The 16,199-nt window shown below is 35.3% G+C and overlaps 1 protein-coding gene across 5 annotated transcripts in view; it reads right to left on the bottom strand.

Annotated features, from left to right (window-relative positions):
- Positions 1–10,632: 10,632 nt before the first annotated feature.
- The window catches only part of PPM1A (protein phosphatase, Mg2+/Mn2+ dependent 1A), a 41,023-nt gene continuing 35,456 nt past the window's right edge, over positions 10,633–16,199 (bottom strand). For all 5 annotated transcript variants that reach the window (XM_081049767.1, XM_081049765.1, XM_081049764.1 and 2 more), the window contains one exon: positions 10,633–15,781. In XM_081049767.1, the coding sequence (XP_080905893.1) occupies positions 15,752–15,781 (30 nt within the window). In that variant the 3' untranslated portion in view covers positions 10,633–15,751. The remainder of the gene's footprint in view (positions 15,782–16,199) is intronic.

The raw sequence follows: 16,199 nt of genomic DNA, 5'->3' as shown, positions 1-16,199 counted from the left end.
CCCACAAATCACACATTAATTACAAAAGGAAAAACAATGACTTCACAGTGGAGGAAGAAAGCAGGCAGCACGTTATCCAAGTGATCAAGCATCATGTCACCAGTAATGGGACAAATAGATAACATGTGCCTCCTCATGTGACACTCTAAGGACATGACATCAACTCTGTGGTGATTCTGCCAAAAACGCATAATCTGAAACTAATAATGAGGGAACATTGGACAAACCCAAACTGAGGAATACTCTCAGAGTAACTGGTCTCTACTCCTCAAAAGTGGCAAAGTCATTAACGGCAAAGGCAGGCTGGGGAACTGTTCCAGAAAGAGGAGACTAAAGAGACGTGACAACTGAACACAACGCATGATCCTGGGTTGAACCTTGGAGAGGCAAAAACAGCTATGCTAGACATTTTGGGGTAATTGATTAAATTTGAATATGGCCTGTGGATTAGGTCACTGTATTTTATCAATGCATATTTCCTGATTGTAATAATTGCACTGTGAGTATGTAAGAAAATATTTTTGTTCTCAGGAAATATACATTGAAGTTTCCAGAGGTAAAGAAGCATAATGCTTCCAATGTATTCTCAGGTTGTTCCAACAAATATATATATTTGGGGGGGGGAGGGGAGAAAGAAAGAGAAGAAGAGAGAGACAAAAAAATGCATACACATTTTAAGAAAGGAAAAGACTGTATTAAAACTGTAATACTCAATATATACCAATAACAAAAGATGAATACAAGTCACGTTAGACTTCTGCAAGGATGAGAGGTGCTCAAAGTGGTTACCATCAGCGTCCAGACACTTGTGATTACGGTGAACTACTGCTTGAGCAACATCGACCAGTGTCCACTTGTGTACAATTTTTTGCACCCCGGCGTGTGCGTGTGTGTGCACACGCACAGACACATACACATACATCACAGAGCTATCCTGGACTTGGAACAGTAACTGACAACATCTCGCATTGTCTCCCTGCAATATGTGAGGCATTTTGGGGAGTATTTGAATGAAAAGGGTGTGGATGTGGATACTGGGAAACCAACGAGATGAATTATAACAGTTGCCATAAATTGTTGCCTAGCGTTCACTCCATCTTGCTTACTGTGCTCTGATTTCCTTTGGGAAATCTCTTATACAGCATTATGTACAGCCTTGGTGCTTCACTAAATTTTGGTGTCTGCTCCAGTATGAAGCTAAGAGGATAGACCCTTCCTCTAATTACCTTGGAAACCCATTTCCAAGCCTGGTTTTCCAGCCTTTCTATATGTATGTGAGCTTCTAATGACCTTTTTATAAATCTCACTTTTTGCTTAAGTTATCGAGTCAGGATCTATTGCCTGGAAAGGAAGAGCCTTGATCCATCCGCTTGTGGTAGGCACTGTGCTCTGTGTTTTGTATATATTGTCTCATTAATTCTCACAGCCATCTACCAGCCTCATGGGGAGGGCAGGCAGATAAATTGCTGGTAGTCAGAACTGCAGAATCTATTTGTCTTGGCTAATTGGAAATTTTAAATGGGTAGTGTAAGTGCCATTATTACTGTAGGAAACAGGGCTGATTCTCACCAGCCAGGTAATAGGAGGGGGAAGAAGCAGTTTGCAGGTTGCAAGCTTTCTGTCTCCAATGTCAGGTGAGGCAGGAAGAGAATAGTAATAGCTCAATCCATCATCATAAATAAAGCTGGTAATCTTTTCAACAAAAGGTGCTGGGAAAACTGTATATCCACATGCAAAAGAATGAAGCTGGATCCTTACCTTTTACTATATACAAAATTTAACTAAAAAATGGATCACAGACCTAAATTTAAGAGCTATATAACCCTTAATAAAATATGGGTGAAAATCGTGACCCTAGATTAGGCAATGATTTCTTAGGTATGACACTAAAAGCACAGATAACAAAAGAAAAAAAATTGGACTTCACCCAAATTAAAAACCTTTCATCAAAAGACACTAAACCGTTTAAATATCAACAGAGTAAAGAAGACAACCCACAGAATGGGAGAAAATATTTGCAAATCACCTATATGATAAGGTATTAATATTCAGAATATATAAAGAACTCTCACAACACACCAAGAAACCTCCAAACAATGCAATTAAAAAATGGGCAAAGAACTTAGAATTTCTCCAAAAAGGCATAAATAGCCAATAAGTACATAAAAAGATGATCAACATCATTAGTCATCAAGTAAATGCAAATCAAATCCAGAGTGAGATACCACTGCACACTCCTTAGAAGGCTATTATGTAAACAAACAAACAAGCAAGCAAACAGAAAATAAGTGTTGGTGAGGATGTAGAGAAACTGGAACCCTCAAGCATTGCTGGTGGGAATGTAAAATGGTGCAGCCTCTGTGAAAACAGTCTGGCAGTTCCTTAGTAATTTGAACGTAGCGTTACAAAATGACCCAGAATTCCACTTCTAGATACAAACTCAAAATAATTGAAAACAGGGACTCACACTTGTACAACCATGCTCATACCAATATTATTCACAACAGACCAAAGGTGGAAAAAACCCAAGTGTCCATCAATGAATAAATAGATAAATAAACTAACTGCAGTATATACATCATGGGAATATTCATAAAAAGGAATGAAATTCCTACACATGCTACAATATGGATGAAACTTGAAAACATTATGCAAAGTGAAATAAGCCAGACACAGAAGGACAAATAGTGTATGATTTCACTTATATGAAATATCTACAATAGGCAAATTCCTAGAGATAGAAAGTAGAACAGAGGTTGCCAAGGGCTGAGGGGAGGAAAGAATGGGGAGTTATTGCCTAACCAGTACAGTTTCTGTTTGTGATGATGAAATTGCTCTGGAAATAGATAGTGGTGATGGTTAAATAACATTGTAAATGCTACAAATTTTATGTTTAAAGTGGTTAAAATGATAAATTTTACATCTATTTTACAATGAAAAAATTACGTCAAAAGGTAAAAAAGCTGGTGAGACCTTCCCTGAGAAGTCAGTTCGCGGGGGTTAATGTTAATAAAAAATGTTTGAAAAAAATCCTGTTTTTTTCCCAACTTGAGGACTTTTGTTTTACAGATTATTTTAAATCACTCTGGGAGATAAATCTAGTACATTTTAATTATTAATATTCTTCAACTTACACAATAATTCATAGTTTTAGAATTTCTATGTGATTTGTCTTTTCCCTGCATCACAAGAACACGACTGGGAAGATTATCACAAATTTGGATGCATACGGTGGTCGAACTTAAAATACAGGCTCTGTGGCAAACATAAATTCACGTTGGTGCTCCCAGAAGCACCTCCAAGAGATAAGGCATCATTATATAGAGAAGATGATGAGATTGAGGACTGAGTGTCTGCTGGTCCACAGCAAGAGACTGCAAACAGTTTCCACATGAACTGCCCGGGAGTCTCAGAGGAAGAAACCTGGATGGCAGGTGTGGATGACAGTGGAGAGGCCTCTGACAGGGGCAGCTTTAGCCTATTTCAGGATTAGTGACAGCAGGGTTTATTTAATATTGGTTAATAATTCTCCCCCAGAAATGTGGGGACAGGACAGCTGGACCAGTAGGAAGTATCCAATGAGTGAGCAGAGCTTGTTTTTTTGCTCACCACTTACCTTCAGAGAATCATATTTACTAAGAAGAAAATGTTACTGTTTTACCTCATGTCCTAGCCACAACTGGTATAGGTTACTACTTTAGAATGGAAGGAAGCAGAGCACCATGGGTGAAGGGAAGCTTTCGGATAAAACAAAGGGTCTTGCAAAGTTTACATTCCAAATTATACAACGAATGGACTAGGGTAATAGCTTTAGAAGCAGCTCAAAAATCTGCACATAATAATGATACATCTTAAGACAGTCATATCAGAAATAAGTTGCTGATAAATGGGAGTCCCTCTTTCATAGTGTTTTTTAAATTATGAAATATATGTTGTCCATTGTAAAAACTTGGAACGTGATGAACTATCAAATACTTGACTGCTTTTAGCTCTAACTTCATCGCCTGAATGTTGTTTTGGCTTGGAGGGTGGTGGTGGCCGAGGGCAGTGACAGAAGAGGGAGAGCAAACAGGAAACCTCAAACAGCATTTCATGTGGTCCCTGCTTCTCTCAGGCACTTGTCTTAAAGAGCACAGTTCAAATTAGACCACAGCTCCTGGCTCATGCTGGCCGGGGCTAGCCGGGCCAGCTCAGGGGGGCTCAGCTAAGTTTATGAAGAATGTCTTCCGTGTGGCTGCACAGCTGCCAGACCATCGCCAAGGCTCTTTACAGCCCAGCCCATACTTTTTCCAGAGGCTCCAGAACACTCCACTCGGGTGGGGCACGTCACAGACACACTTTTCTGACTGGGCAATCAGCCCAAATGAAAGACTGTTAGGTTTGGAGCAGCACTGCACAGGGTGGTGTGTGAGGGAAGGACAACTTCTCCCTGTGTCACTGAAATGCCACTGGACTTGACAGGAAAGCTGATTTGAGATAAGTACAGATAACTTAGAGAAAGCTCTTTTCAAGAAGCAAAGGACATAGAAAACAGGCCTTGTTGGGGATATACCTCTTCCTCAGCTCTCTTAGGGGCTCCGAGTGTGGGAGGCTCCTGCAAGGACCAACACCTCCACGGGCCTCAGCTGCCTTCCCTACTTTGCACACACGTATCTTCTGCTTGGAACTCTTCCTACTTAGCTCTGCCTATGCACATTTAACCTCACCTCAATGCCGGGCGGTCCATATCACCCCGAAGATGCAGGAACATCAACCTCTTTCTCATAATTATGAGTACTCACAGCACGAGACCCTCTCATAGGGCCCCAGCCTCTCTGCTGGCAGTCCTTGTTTGAAGCTCAGTTCCAGTAAGACAGTCTTTTGGAGCATACATAACTCCCACCTCATTTTCTGTAGGCCCACATACACCCACAGGCTTATTCAGCCATCACATGCATATTGGGGTCCCATGGTAATTTGGGTTGCTCACAAGTATTCTGGTTTGTTCCTTTCAGGTCCCCTTGAAGTTGTATGTGACTTGCTTTGGCCAATGAAACAATCCAAGGGAACAGCTAAAGCAAGTGCCTGTAACACCCTAGGGTTTGAATGGAAACAGGTTCTAGGGAAAGCCAGGACACCAGTGTGGCTAACTCAGGGTGAGGGAAATAAGTCCTAGAGGTCACAGGAACCAGACCATATAGGGGGCTTTGTAGGCCACTGTAAGGACTTTGGCTTGTACTGAGTGAAACAGGAGCCATAGCAGGGATTTGAACAGAAGATCTGAGGGGGTACAAGGGAGGATGCAGGCATTCAGCGTGAACCTTCTAACTTCATCTGTACTGCTGAAGGATTTTTTAAAACTTCCTAGGTCATTCTATCTTGCTTGCAGGTGGCACGTTGAGAACCATTGCTTCAGAGAATAAAACTGGTAGTAAAAGGAAAATCTGCAATCCTTACCTTAACTCCATTTTAATTGCTTTTCTAATTGAATATACAAGTAGCAGTTGACAATTAAAGTTAGATCTCCTCCTCCTTTCCCTACTACTTTGGAGGGACATAATGGAGGGAGAACAAAAAGAGACTTGACTGATTTACCAACCTGTGACATATTATTGACTGGTATAAAACTGAAAGATGATTTATGGGGCCTAAATTGAATAATTCCATTTGAATTTCAGAAAAATAGAATTTTAACTCAAAAAAAGATACCTTGGTTTTTTTTTACTTTAAAACCTCCTCTTTTTGCCCTTAGTATTTATCTTTTTCCCCTCCTCCAGTTTTTCCTCTTCCTTCCTTGCCAAAAAGAAAAATGTCAACTTCATTAAATGACTTCAAGTTAAAGTCAAAGAAAATCAGATTCTAAGATTAAAAAGTACAATTATTTTCACATATTCAAATTTTTATACCTGAACAAATGATTTTTGAACAAGTGTTTGACTTTCAGTCCAAGAAAACTAAAATATCAAGGCAGTTGCAGCAGATTTAGAGAACCAACTATGTGATCTTCAAAAATTGCTACTGTCTTCTTATCTCAAATTATGGAGATTTGCCCTCTAGGAAGTTTCCTTCTTGGAGCCCTGCTTCACCTGACACGAAGCTTTTACCGATACTGTGGTCCCTGTCAGATGCCAAGTCCATCTGGTCGTGAAGCCGGCAGACCTCTCTGCAGGTCAGGTTGAACCAGTAACACTAGTGACAGGCTCTGCGGAGTTGACCTTGAACAAGGATATTTACACATGCATATGTAATACACTCGTAGCATATTGTCATTAAACAGTCCAGTTGAGAAAGTCAGGACGAAGAACATGGCAAACCCTTATGATATCCAAAGATGCAGAATTCAATGCCCTCAGACTTTTCTTAAAAAATATTTGCAAAAGCCCTAAAGCAGAATTTAGTCTCGGAACTTACATATTTAAAACAAAACCAAAGGAAAAAAACAAGGCAATCATTCTGATTTTAGATATAAAGGAGGACCAAGCAAACTTCCTTTCTGTGATCTAGGCACAGCAGCAGTTTCCTTGCCCTTATTATTAAATGCTAAGACCTCTCTCTTTTTAAGGATCACTGTAGCAAAGAGTCTGTTGGTCAAAATACATCAAGAAAGGCAGTTATTAAATTTGAATTTACATTGGTTACATGACTTTTAATTTCCTAAAATGACATTTCAAAAACCACTTCCCATGTACTTCTACTATATGCAATCACTAGAAAATTTTAGTTTTGCTAGGCATGTTCTGGAGACTTAGTTTTAAAACATCTTTCAGTTTACTTAGTAAGCAGGTAAAATATCAATGGCTAAAATAATTAAAAGTATTTTCTGATATATAGTAAATCTTTGTTTTCTTAAATAGAATCAAATACACATCCAAGGTTGTTATACTGAGAATTTAGAAAACAATCCTGGGTGGTTTCAGTATGCTAATGTAAGGTATACATACAACCCCCCTTTCACCTAGAGAGGTCACAAACTCTTCTGGCAAACCCTTTGATTTTTCACCACCAGTCAATTTTAGTCCACTGTTACCCAAACAAACACAAATAGCAAAATATAATACAAAAAAGATCTTTAGGAAGGGCACAACAAGGCTACAACCTAAGTTGGAGTATGTCATCTAGAACAAAGTTAGAACTCTCACCCACCTTTAACAAAGACTGCACTTCAAAGAATAACTGTTTCAGAGACTTCAGTGAGTGATGTCTCAGTCATAGACTGAATGGATCCATGCATCTTAATACCTTTAATAAAATGTTTGAAAAGAACTCTCCACTCATCTCAATTATGTAAACAAAACCTTAATATAACTTTCCCATCTTTATGCTTTATCTTTATTATACAATCTTTATTATTATCTTTATTATAATCTTGCCCGGACACTTAAATTCAATATTATTTCCTTTCCAAGTCACTGCTGATACATTTCTCATACCAATATCTAAGCAAGTTGATCTAATACTAGAGCATCTGTAGGATCATAGTCTATGAAAAGTTGGAAGTGACACAGAATAAGTTAGTAATTTAAAATAAAAAGTTATCTTAAGAGCTTTCATTTAATTTCAAGATAGGAATTATAAATTTGGTATTGTCTATGTCAAATGTCATATTTGCAAATTTATTCAAATATATATACGAGTATATGTTTTTTAAAAAACCTGTTATCCAGTTCTGAGGATCAATTCTAAGGAGACATGATTAAATTGAAATATAAGTAATGAGAGAAATACTGACTTGGAATCTGTTCAAGAATTTCAGAAACTAGTAAATTGAACCAGATAAAACTGCCATTTTGGTAGATCAAAAATGGTCAAATATTGGAAATTTCACTGGTTCGAATTACCACCTGGAAAAGCTTTTGTGTCATTATAAGGAAAGCCATGAAGAAAGTGCCTGGATTTGGCAGACCCAAGCCTGGACCTGAACTATAGCAGAGAACAAAGGACACACATGTAGTACATTTAGCAAATCCACTACACCGTATTTAGATAACAGTACAGCTATTAACAGGAAACACACAATCTAATACAAAGCTTTTTACTCTCTGAATCACCTTATATGAGGTATTAGAACAAATCTAAAATCTCACGTAGACGAGAGGCAGCAGCAGAGCACAAATCTTTTACCAGTCTCTCTGGTAAATGGTTGGTTTTGTGGCAAGTAAACAAAAGTCTTACAGAGGGCATGCAAGCCAAGTTTTTCTGGGGTAGATCATTTAAGAATAGACTTTTTAACTGGAATTGAAACGTCTGTGATTTGATGGGAATTTCAATCTGCGCTATTAAGTGGTAACAAGAACAAAGAGAAAGACAAATACTTCAATATTAGGTTTTCAGTAAGTAATTAAGAGGGGAAATAACTGAAATAAACACTTTTTTACTAAAAACCCACAAAAACCTAGCTTCAATTTTCAAATAGAAAAGTACAAAAAACAAAAGGATACGCCTTGATAAGTGAACAGTATTAGCTGCATATAAGCCAAGGAAATCCTTATCTGCCTCAACCTTACTTAGCTCTAAGACTTGCTACCTTCGATTAGGATGCCTCATCATCATGTGCTCGTTACACATTTATTTTATAACGAACAAAATAAGCTCTTGCAGTCACATAAGTTCATTTACGTCACCAATTCAATGTACTCTAAAATCCCAATAATTAATTGTGCAAGCCTATAAAATAAGTTACACTTTCAGACAAGAATGGACACAGAAGTACAAACACTTATCAGAATCGGGAGAAAGGAAGCATCCTGAACACACACACGCACACACACACTGTCTACTACAAAGCTGGCAGTACGCCAGGGACACCAGGTGGGGAAGTCCTTTTCCAGACCACTCCCAACTCCCAATCTCAACTCCTCCAGGGTGTAAGACATATGTATCATCTGTAAGACAATGGGAATGTCCTTGCCAAAGAGGAACTACTTCTGGCTTCTTTATTTTGGGGATGTTTTCATGAAAATAACCATCAACCCAAACTTACTGGCTTTCAAAAGTAATATTCCTAAAGTCAGAAATGGACAGGTCTAATTGAAATTGTGACTATCAAGTCTATCTTTTTAAGCAAATTAATCAAGTTCAGTTGAAAAAGATTCTCCTGAGGACTCCTAATAACTAATTTCAAATTTTCCAGGCCGCTAGCCAGAACAGAAATGCTGCTTGCAATATCAATCATAAATACACACACATTATGCAATTGCCTGTTTATTTAGTGGCACCAGTTTTGCAAACTAGAAATTATTTCTACTTTTCATCTCACATATAATCGGCAACCATCCACAGGCTGAATGCAATTTCTCCAACAGACTTGAAAACAAAAAAGTACATTCTTAAAGTTAGAACTGAATTCACATATTTTCTTTGGACCAGGAAATGGCACATAATACAAAATATACATTTGTGGAATTTCTTTAAAAGTTTGGATCACATAAACTGCAAACAGTGGGTGAGTTACTGTGAATTTTGTTATACACTATTTAGGAAAAATATTTCTGCAGTTGTATTAGTTTTACATTTATAGATTTAAAAAAATCAATCTATAGATAATGCAAAATGCTTTTAACATGTAGATGGTCTCTCCACTAATAACATTTATACAAATTAAGTGAAACAAAATGATTTGAACATTGAAACCAACCAGAATTGGGGCACATTACTACAAACAAGATATTTTCCTGCAGGTATGCTATTGACTTAGTTAAGGGTAAGACAATAGATTCTATGTTTCAAAATTTCCACAAATGGGAATGGACTGAATGTCCAATTTTGGCAACAAATGCAACAAGCTAATGAGTTTTTTTCATAGTAGTTATATTTTAGTAGAAATCTCATTAATCCTATACATTGGTGGCTATATATTAGATCCTATTTTAACATTTTGTATCAGTAAATAAATATCTAATTCCTTGGAATCTGAAATGAATTTAAAAAAATTAATGAACTCTTAATACCAGGAAGCTCAGAATCTTAAAACCTGAGTGAGATCTAACAGTTAAGTGTGTTGTTTGTGAATATATTTGCACTAATGCAGGTCAGAAACATTCCAGAAACATTCAATTTGTTTTACCTCTTTTGAGTTTCAAAAGTAGCAAAATCAGAGAATTATGTTATTCTCCAAAACTAGTCTTAATACTATTTTTTCACCTTTAATCACTCTCCTTTTCCCCAAAATATGACCTTTAAAAAGAACATTTTAATATCAGATTCCAGCGTAGGCCCACATCTACCTCCTCTTTTAAAAAGTGAAACAATTCTTTAAAATAGAGTCAAATTATTTTGAGGCCCTTGAAATATTTCTTATGGCTTTGCAGAAAAAAAGCTGATGTCCTATTATGCTATAGTATGGGATTTAAGCAGGGGCCCCTGAACTACTGCAATATTGTAAACTTTGGGGAGTTATGTAGTGTATGCATTTTCCTGGGTAAGGAAGTTCCTAGGATTCATCAGTCTCAAAAGACCTGTGATCCTAAAAGGTTAAGAACCATTGCTATAATGAATTTATGTGTCTATACCTAATTACTATTAATTTTGTTTTGCAGCTACCCAATCTCCTACACAAATCTAACTTACTTCAGATAGTACCATACAAATGCAAATGTGACTAAATGTCCTTTACTGGATCAGGAGTACTATAAAAAGAAAGGAAAAACTCTTTTAACAGTTTTTCTAAACATTTAATTCTGTGACAAAGCTATTAGAAAATTGGGTTTTAGAGCAATGAAAAGAACTGAAGGTTTGGGTTTTGTGGTAAAGAAACATTGCATTCATTTTTTCCGTTGTTTCTAAGTTGAAGCAGCAGTAATGTTTATCATTATTTCCCTTGCTGAAAAAATCAAATTATCTGAACAAGCAAAGGTTGGTTCTTGCTGGTTTATGTGATGCAACAGTTCTCAATGTACAGCTGGGTCCAAGGAAGACCTTCCCATGGCTTTAAAAATTTATAAGAGTAATCCTCCTCTGTCGTGCTCACTGACATGGCCCCACCCCTCTGTCTCCCAAGTTTTCTTATTTTTGGCCCAGTTTTACATAGTATTAATTGGCCTTGGTGAGGTAATGCTCAAGAAAATGGAATTGGCCTGTTTCAGTTTGAAAAGAGAGAGAGAGAAATCACCAAGAGAATAGTAGAAGAAATGAAGCAACATTTTATGCAGAATAAGGGCAAAAAAAGTCACTTTGTTATTATATTAATTTAAACAAACTTTCCCCATCTAAGTATATAAAAGTATAAGGTGTGAACTACAATTTCAATACATCTTAATTTTTCTAATTGGCACACTTCTACTTGCTGGTAATATAATTAGGAAAAGATGAGAGCAGAAACCATGAGTTTAATGTATGTATAAAGCAGGTAAAAGGGAAAGAATCTGTGTTGAGGTGACCCAAACTGGAAATGTTCATTTGACAATGAACTGGAACCTACTGCCTCCCATCATTTCTGTATATAGCATTCTGACTATCAGTAATAACTAACACTTAACTGACACTTATTATTCTGACCAACAAAACAACACAGTATTATAACATTTAGAAAATGTATTCTTAAATATTTCAAGCATATTCTGAAGTAATGCATAATTTAAAACAAATACAATCCAAAACTCATGGCACATTAATGAAAAAATAAAGTAAAATTAGGCTTCTAAAATTTTTAACTATAAAGAAGTCTTCCTAAATCCTAGAGGGAAAACAACTAATTAGAAGACTAGATGACTTAATTAAAAAATGGTCATCTCACCAGCAGGATCTACAAGCAAAAGTAAATGAAACTCTTTAAGTTTCCTTCAAAGAAAAACCTCAAATGAGAAACATTTATATACTGAAATATTTACATAATATTTTCTAATACCAAATCCTAACATGATACTGTACAAATAGCAATCAAAACATTAAAAGGCTTAAACTTCTCATTCAAACTTTATGAATTAAAAGTATACACATTATGAAATTCAAAATTAAAACAAAACAAAAAACCCTTAACCAATTTGATCCCTTCTTTCAGAAATCACAAACTGAATTCCTATATGAATTTGTCCAGTAAAGATAGTGAAATTATTTTTAAAAATTAAAAAACACATAGTAATTATTTGGATAAAATTGGATATTAACACTGGCAGTATGTTTTCAAGAAAGAACACAGTTTTACTTAGATAAGATAAATTCAGCTACATGTAAATATATGTATATATTTTTAAATGCCTTAAACTCAAATTCTATCAATATTTCAGGGTTGGAGAATTCTAAGAAATTCATTACTATTTCTCTGACTTGCTGCTCTCAGCAGGAAGAGTAAAGGCCATTTGTTAAAGGCAATCAAACATACTGAATAAACTTGAGCCTGATTAGTCCAACTTTATTCCTATGCTGAGCAAAATTTTCTTTTGAATGAGCTTTTTAAATTTTGCAGAGAAGAAAATAAACAGAAGAAAAGAGTTTTCAAATGAATAAAAGAAGTATAAACGAGCTCTTTAGGGCAGAGACCTGCCTTGTTCAGGTTGGATGAGTGATCGTTATATTAACATACGTTATATTATAAATTCTACTCAAATGTAAACTCCTTGAGGGCAAGGACCTATTCATTTCTTTAAAGTCCAAGGTGTTTAGCCTAGAACAGTGCTTTGAAGATAACTGCTGAATACATTTTGTGGAAAAGCTGAGTTATAAGCTGGATTACTACACGGTCAGGTCAAATGAATGATGACTAAAAGTACTGCTGTAATTCAGATTGTTTGAATTACATGAATTGATTTTCCTTTGATCTAAATTTCTTAATGTTATGAAGTTAGTAAAAAAAATTAAGTGGCTAAAGCAGTACACTAATTGCATAGTATTCTAGAAGCAAGTTAATGCATTTTAATTAAAAATACGTTTGAAATAGTTCTAAAGCTGAGTAAGAAAAATACCTTTTGGATTTTTAAAAGTTAATGCTAATACTGAGAACTGCTTCTGTTATCTGTAAAAGTATATTCCCTAAGAAAGTAGCAATCAAGAGTTTACCTTGCTAAAACAATAAAAGATAGTGAAATTCCTTAACATTAGGGTAACAAGAGTCTGCTATACAAAATGAATTTCCTATTAAAAGCAGCAAATTGGGTTCATCCTATTAAAACATTTAAATGAAAGTACACTTTGAATAGTATATTATCATTACACATGAACTTTTTCCCTCCAAAGAAAATAACATATAACACATCAAAAAAATTTGAGGCATTGCCCTGAGATGCTAATTAGCACACAAAAGGGGGGGGTGGGAGGTCAAGAATTTAAGTGGTACAAAAATGAAGTGCACAATAGAAGTGCAAAAGTGCCTTGTAAAAACGTGGTTGGTCCCCTACCACCACCATTACCCCCCAAAATCAAGAACACACACAGTCCACTGTTATAATGTATACTTCCTTCCTGCATTTTTATAATCAAAAACTGTATCTAGTATGGCAATGCTGACTCATGTGGAAAAGATTTAGTCTTCTTAGATCACACTTAATATAGGTTTCTCTCACTTCCAAGCCTAATTTCAGTACCAACAACTTTAACAGAGGAGTATTTTAACCTCCTGTGTTTTATTTAAAGACAAATTAAAAATGGCTCTAAATATGCTGTTATGATTTGAAATACAGCTTTCCATTACATATTTTACTTGTGATTTAAGATTTTGCATTCCAAAATCTAATTAAAGATTTTGAAATTTCTGCAACTAAAAACTTGAGTCTACTTAAAAAATTAAGGATCTGGCTTCTTGTAACAGGGATTTGGTTTTCAGTACTAGCATGCTTGGTAAATCTATACCAGAAGCACTGGTATTCATTAAATGCACATTTAGATGCTTGCAAAGCCATAACTTAAAACATTATCATACTTCGCACTCTACCACAGATTTAGACATTAAGCATTTATTTGTAAGTTAAGTACGGAATTGATTCTGTAATTCCAACTGTTATGAATTTCTAAATATAAATAGTACTTTTTTCTTCATTCATGCTAGATTAAGATATAAATTAAATACAATTAAGTTACATTTAATCACCTCACAAATAAGAGGGATAATGAAAATATTTTGCTGGTATATAACTACTTAAATCTGAGACATTTCACATTACTTTTCCCACTACTCCCCTAACTTTACATTAGTTTTAAGTCTATATATACAAATATGTATATTTCCAAGTTATGGAAAAAACAAATATAACAAAATTGATTATCTTTTATACACAAAGTTTTGATTTTGTATTCAATGTTATATTCTAATAGTTTTCTAGCGGGGAATCTGCCTACTGAATGATTAAATTACATGGTGGTAAATACAATATTCAACCTAAAAAGACAAAAATACAGAAGGGCACAGAACAGTAGTCTTTTCAATGTGACAGATTTTAAAACTTACTTTCACATGCTTAATCAGAGGAATTTAAGCCTAAATTAAATTAGGTTATTTTTATATCTACAATTCAATAAGCTTTGAAAGTTATTTTTAAAGGCCAACAGCTAAATATTATCAACATGCTATATTTCAAATCACAATACATCTTAACTACTTGGATTCTAAAGACATGGGTCAATTAAAAATCACAGGCAAACACATTCACAAACACACACATACACCTACCATAGAGTGTTAGATTGTCAAGCTTTGACAATTATTTTAATTAAATAGTAGGCAAATTCAAGCTGATACATATCTTAATGAAAACTAAGCAGCCAGAAAGAAACCCATTTTAAAAACAGATTAAGGAACAACAGAGACTTAAATCTTTTAGTCTTTCTAATGGAAGGGAAACAGTTCCATCTATGCCTTGAGTAACAGGATTTTCCAATTAAAAGAGACTAACATCTTTCCTCATGAGAAACTTCTCATTTACAATGGAATGGTGTTTTAAAAAGGTAGGGTAAAAGAGGAATTACACATACATGATTAAATTTCTTGTTTGTTAAATCAAGCTTTATTGATAAAATGGAATTCAGAATATCTTACTAGGAACAGCAGCAGGCCCAGCCAATCATAATAGCAAAAATGGCAGTCTCCTACTATATGTAGGAAGCTGCTGCTTATCAATTAATAATTAAATGTAAGGACTTGTAAAAGAGGTGCAAAGAATCAAGGCATTTTAGCCCCAAGATTGATATTCTTATGAATATACTGTATTACCTGCAATACTCATGGCAACAAATAGAGAACAACCTAAAAGACAGTTAAATGAAAGGACCAGCTTTATCAACAATGCCAATCCCACTGCCAAGAACATTAAGATAGATTTCAATTAACTCCCTGGATGTTCGGCTTTGTAAGATTTTGGAATTATTCTCCATAATCACGTGCATATTTGAACGCCTCGCTGACATGGCTGCTGCTCTCCCTATCCCAACCCCAAGTCCAAACACAACATGACTTGAAAGGGCTATGTATCTGTTGCATCACACAACAAGCTAAACATTTCTTATAACTTTGACAGTGATTTGAAGCAGTTCATAATTAAATATGAGCATTTTGTACAAGGACAATTACACTTTACAAAAAACAAAATCATACAACAAAAATTGCTGGAGTCTGATTTACAACATGAATTATGGTTTGAAATCACGTTTACATAAGTCTCAAATTTACAAAAAAAAAGAATCAGTTCTGGGCTAGCTGTTGTACTGCTGAAGTTCTCTGGTGTAATCATTCTCACCCATGTCATATGCCCTTCTTTAAAGTTGAGGATGGATGTTTAAAAGGTTCAGTGAAGTTGAGCTGTACTCTCCTTTGGAGGTGAAGGTAAACTCCATGGCAGAATGAGCAGTTTTACCACATATCATCAGCTGATGTAGAGTCCTTTATAAAAGAAAACAAAGCAAAACAGGAACTAAATTAAACCTTAGAGGTGTCAAAAATACATAACTTTATGGATAATGCAGAAAGGTTTTGTAAAGTTGACTTTTAGGATATAAATGTTTTAAAGTATGTAAGTTTATGTATGTGTGTACACAAAATATCAATATTTAACCTGTTCAAAGAATTAACACTTTGTTTTGTTTTGGAATAAAATACTATTTGAAACATGATTTTATTATGAGGTTGACCAAATGTGTTTCTAACCCAGTAAAACTACTAAAATTTTTAAATTTTTTCTTCAGCAAACTCAATTTATTTTTAGAACACTACTTTTATTGCATGTGAAGAAATTAAGACCTCAAGTAATATGAGATTTGAGGAGGCTTCATAATGCAATACACAAAATATTTCAGAGCTG

This window comes from Rhinolophus hipposideros, assembly GCF_964194185.1.
Source record: "Rhinolophus hipposideros genome assembly, chromosome: 5".
In the NCBI taxonomy this organism is placed as follows: domain Eukaryota; kingdom Metazoa; phylum Chordata; class Mammalia; order Chiroptera; family Rhinolophidae; genus Rhinolophus; species Rhinolophus hipposideros.
Note: the sequence above shows the minus strand (reverse complement) of the source record. Positions and strands in the feature narration are given on the sequence as shown.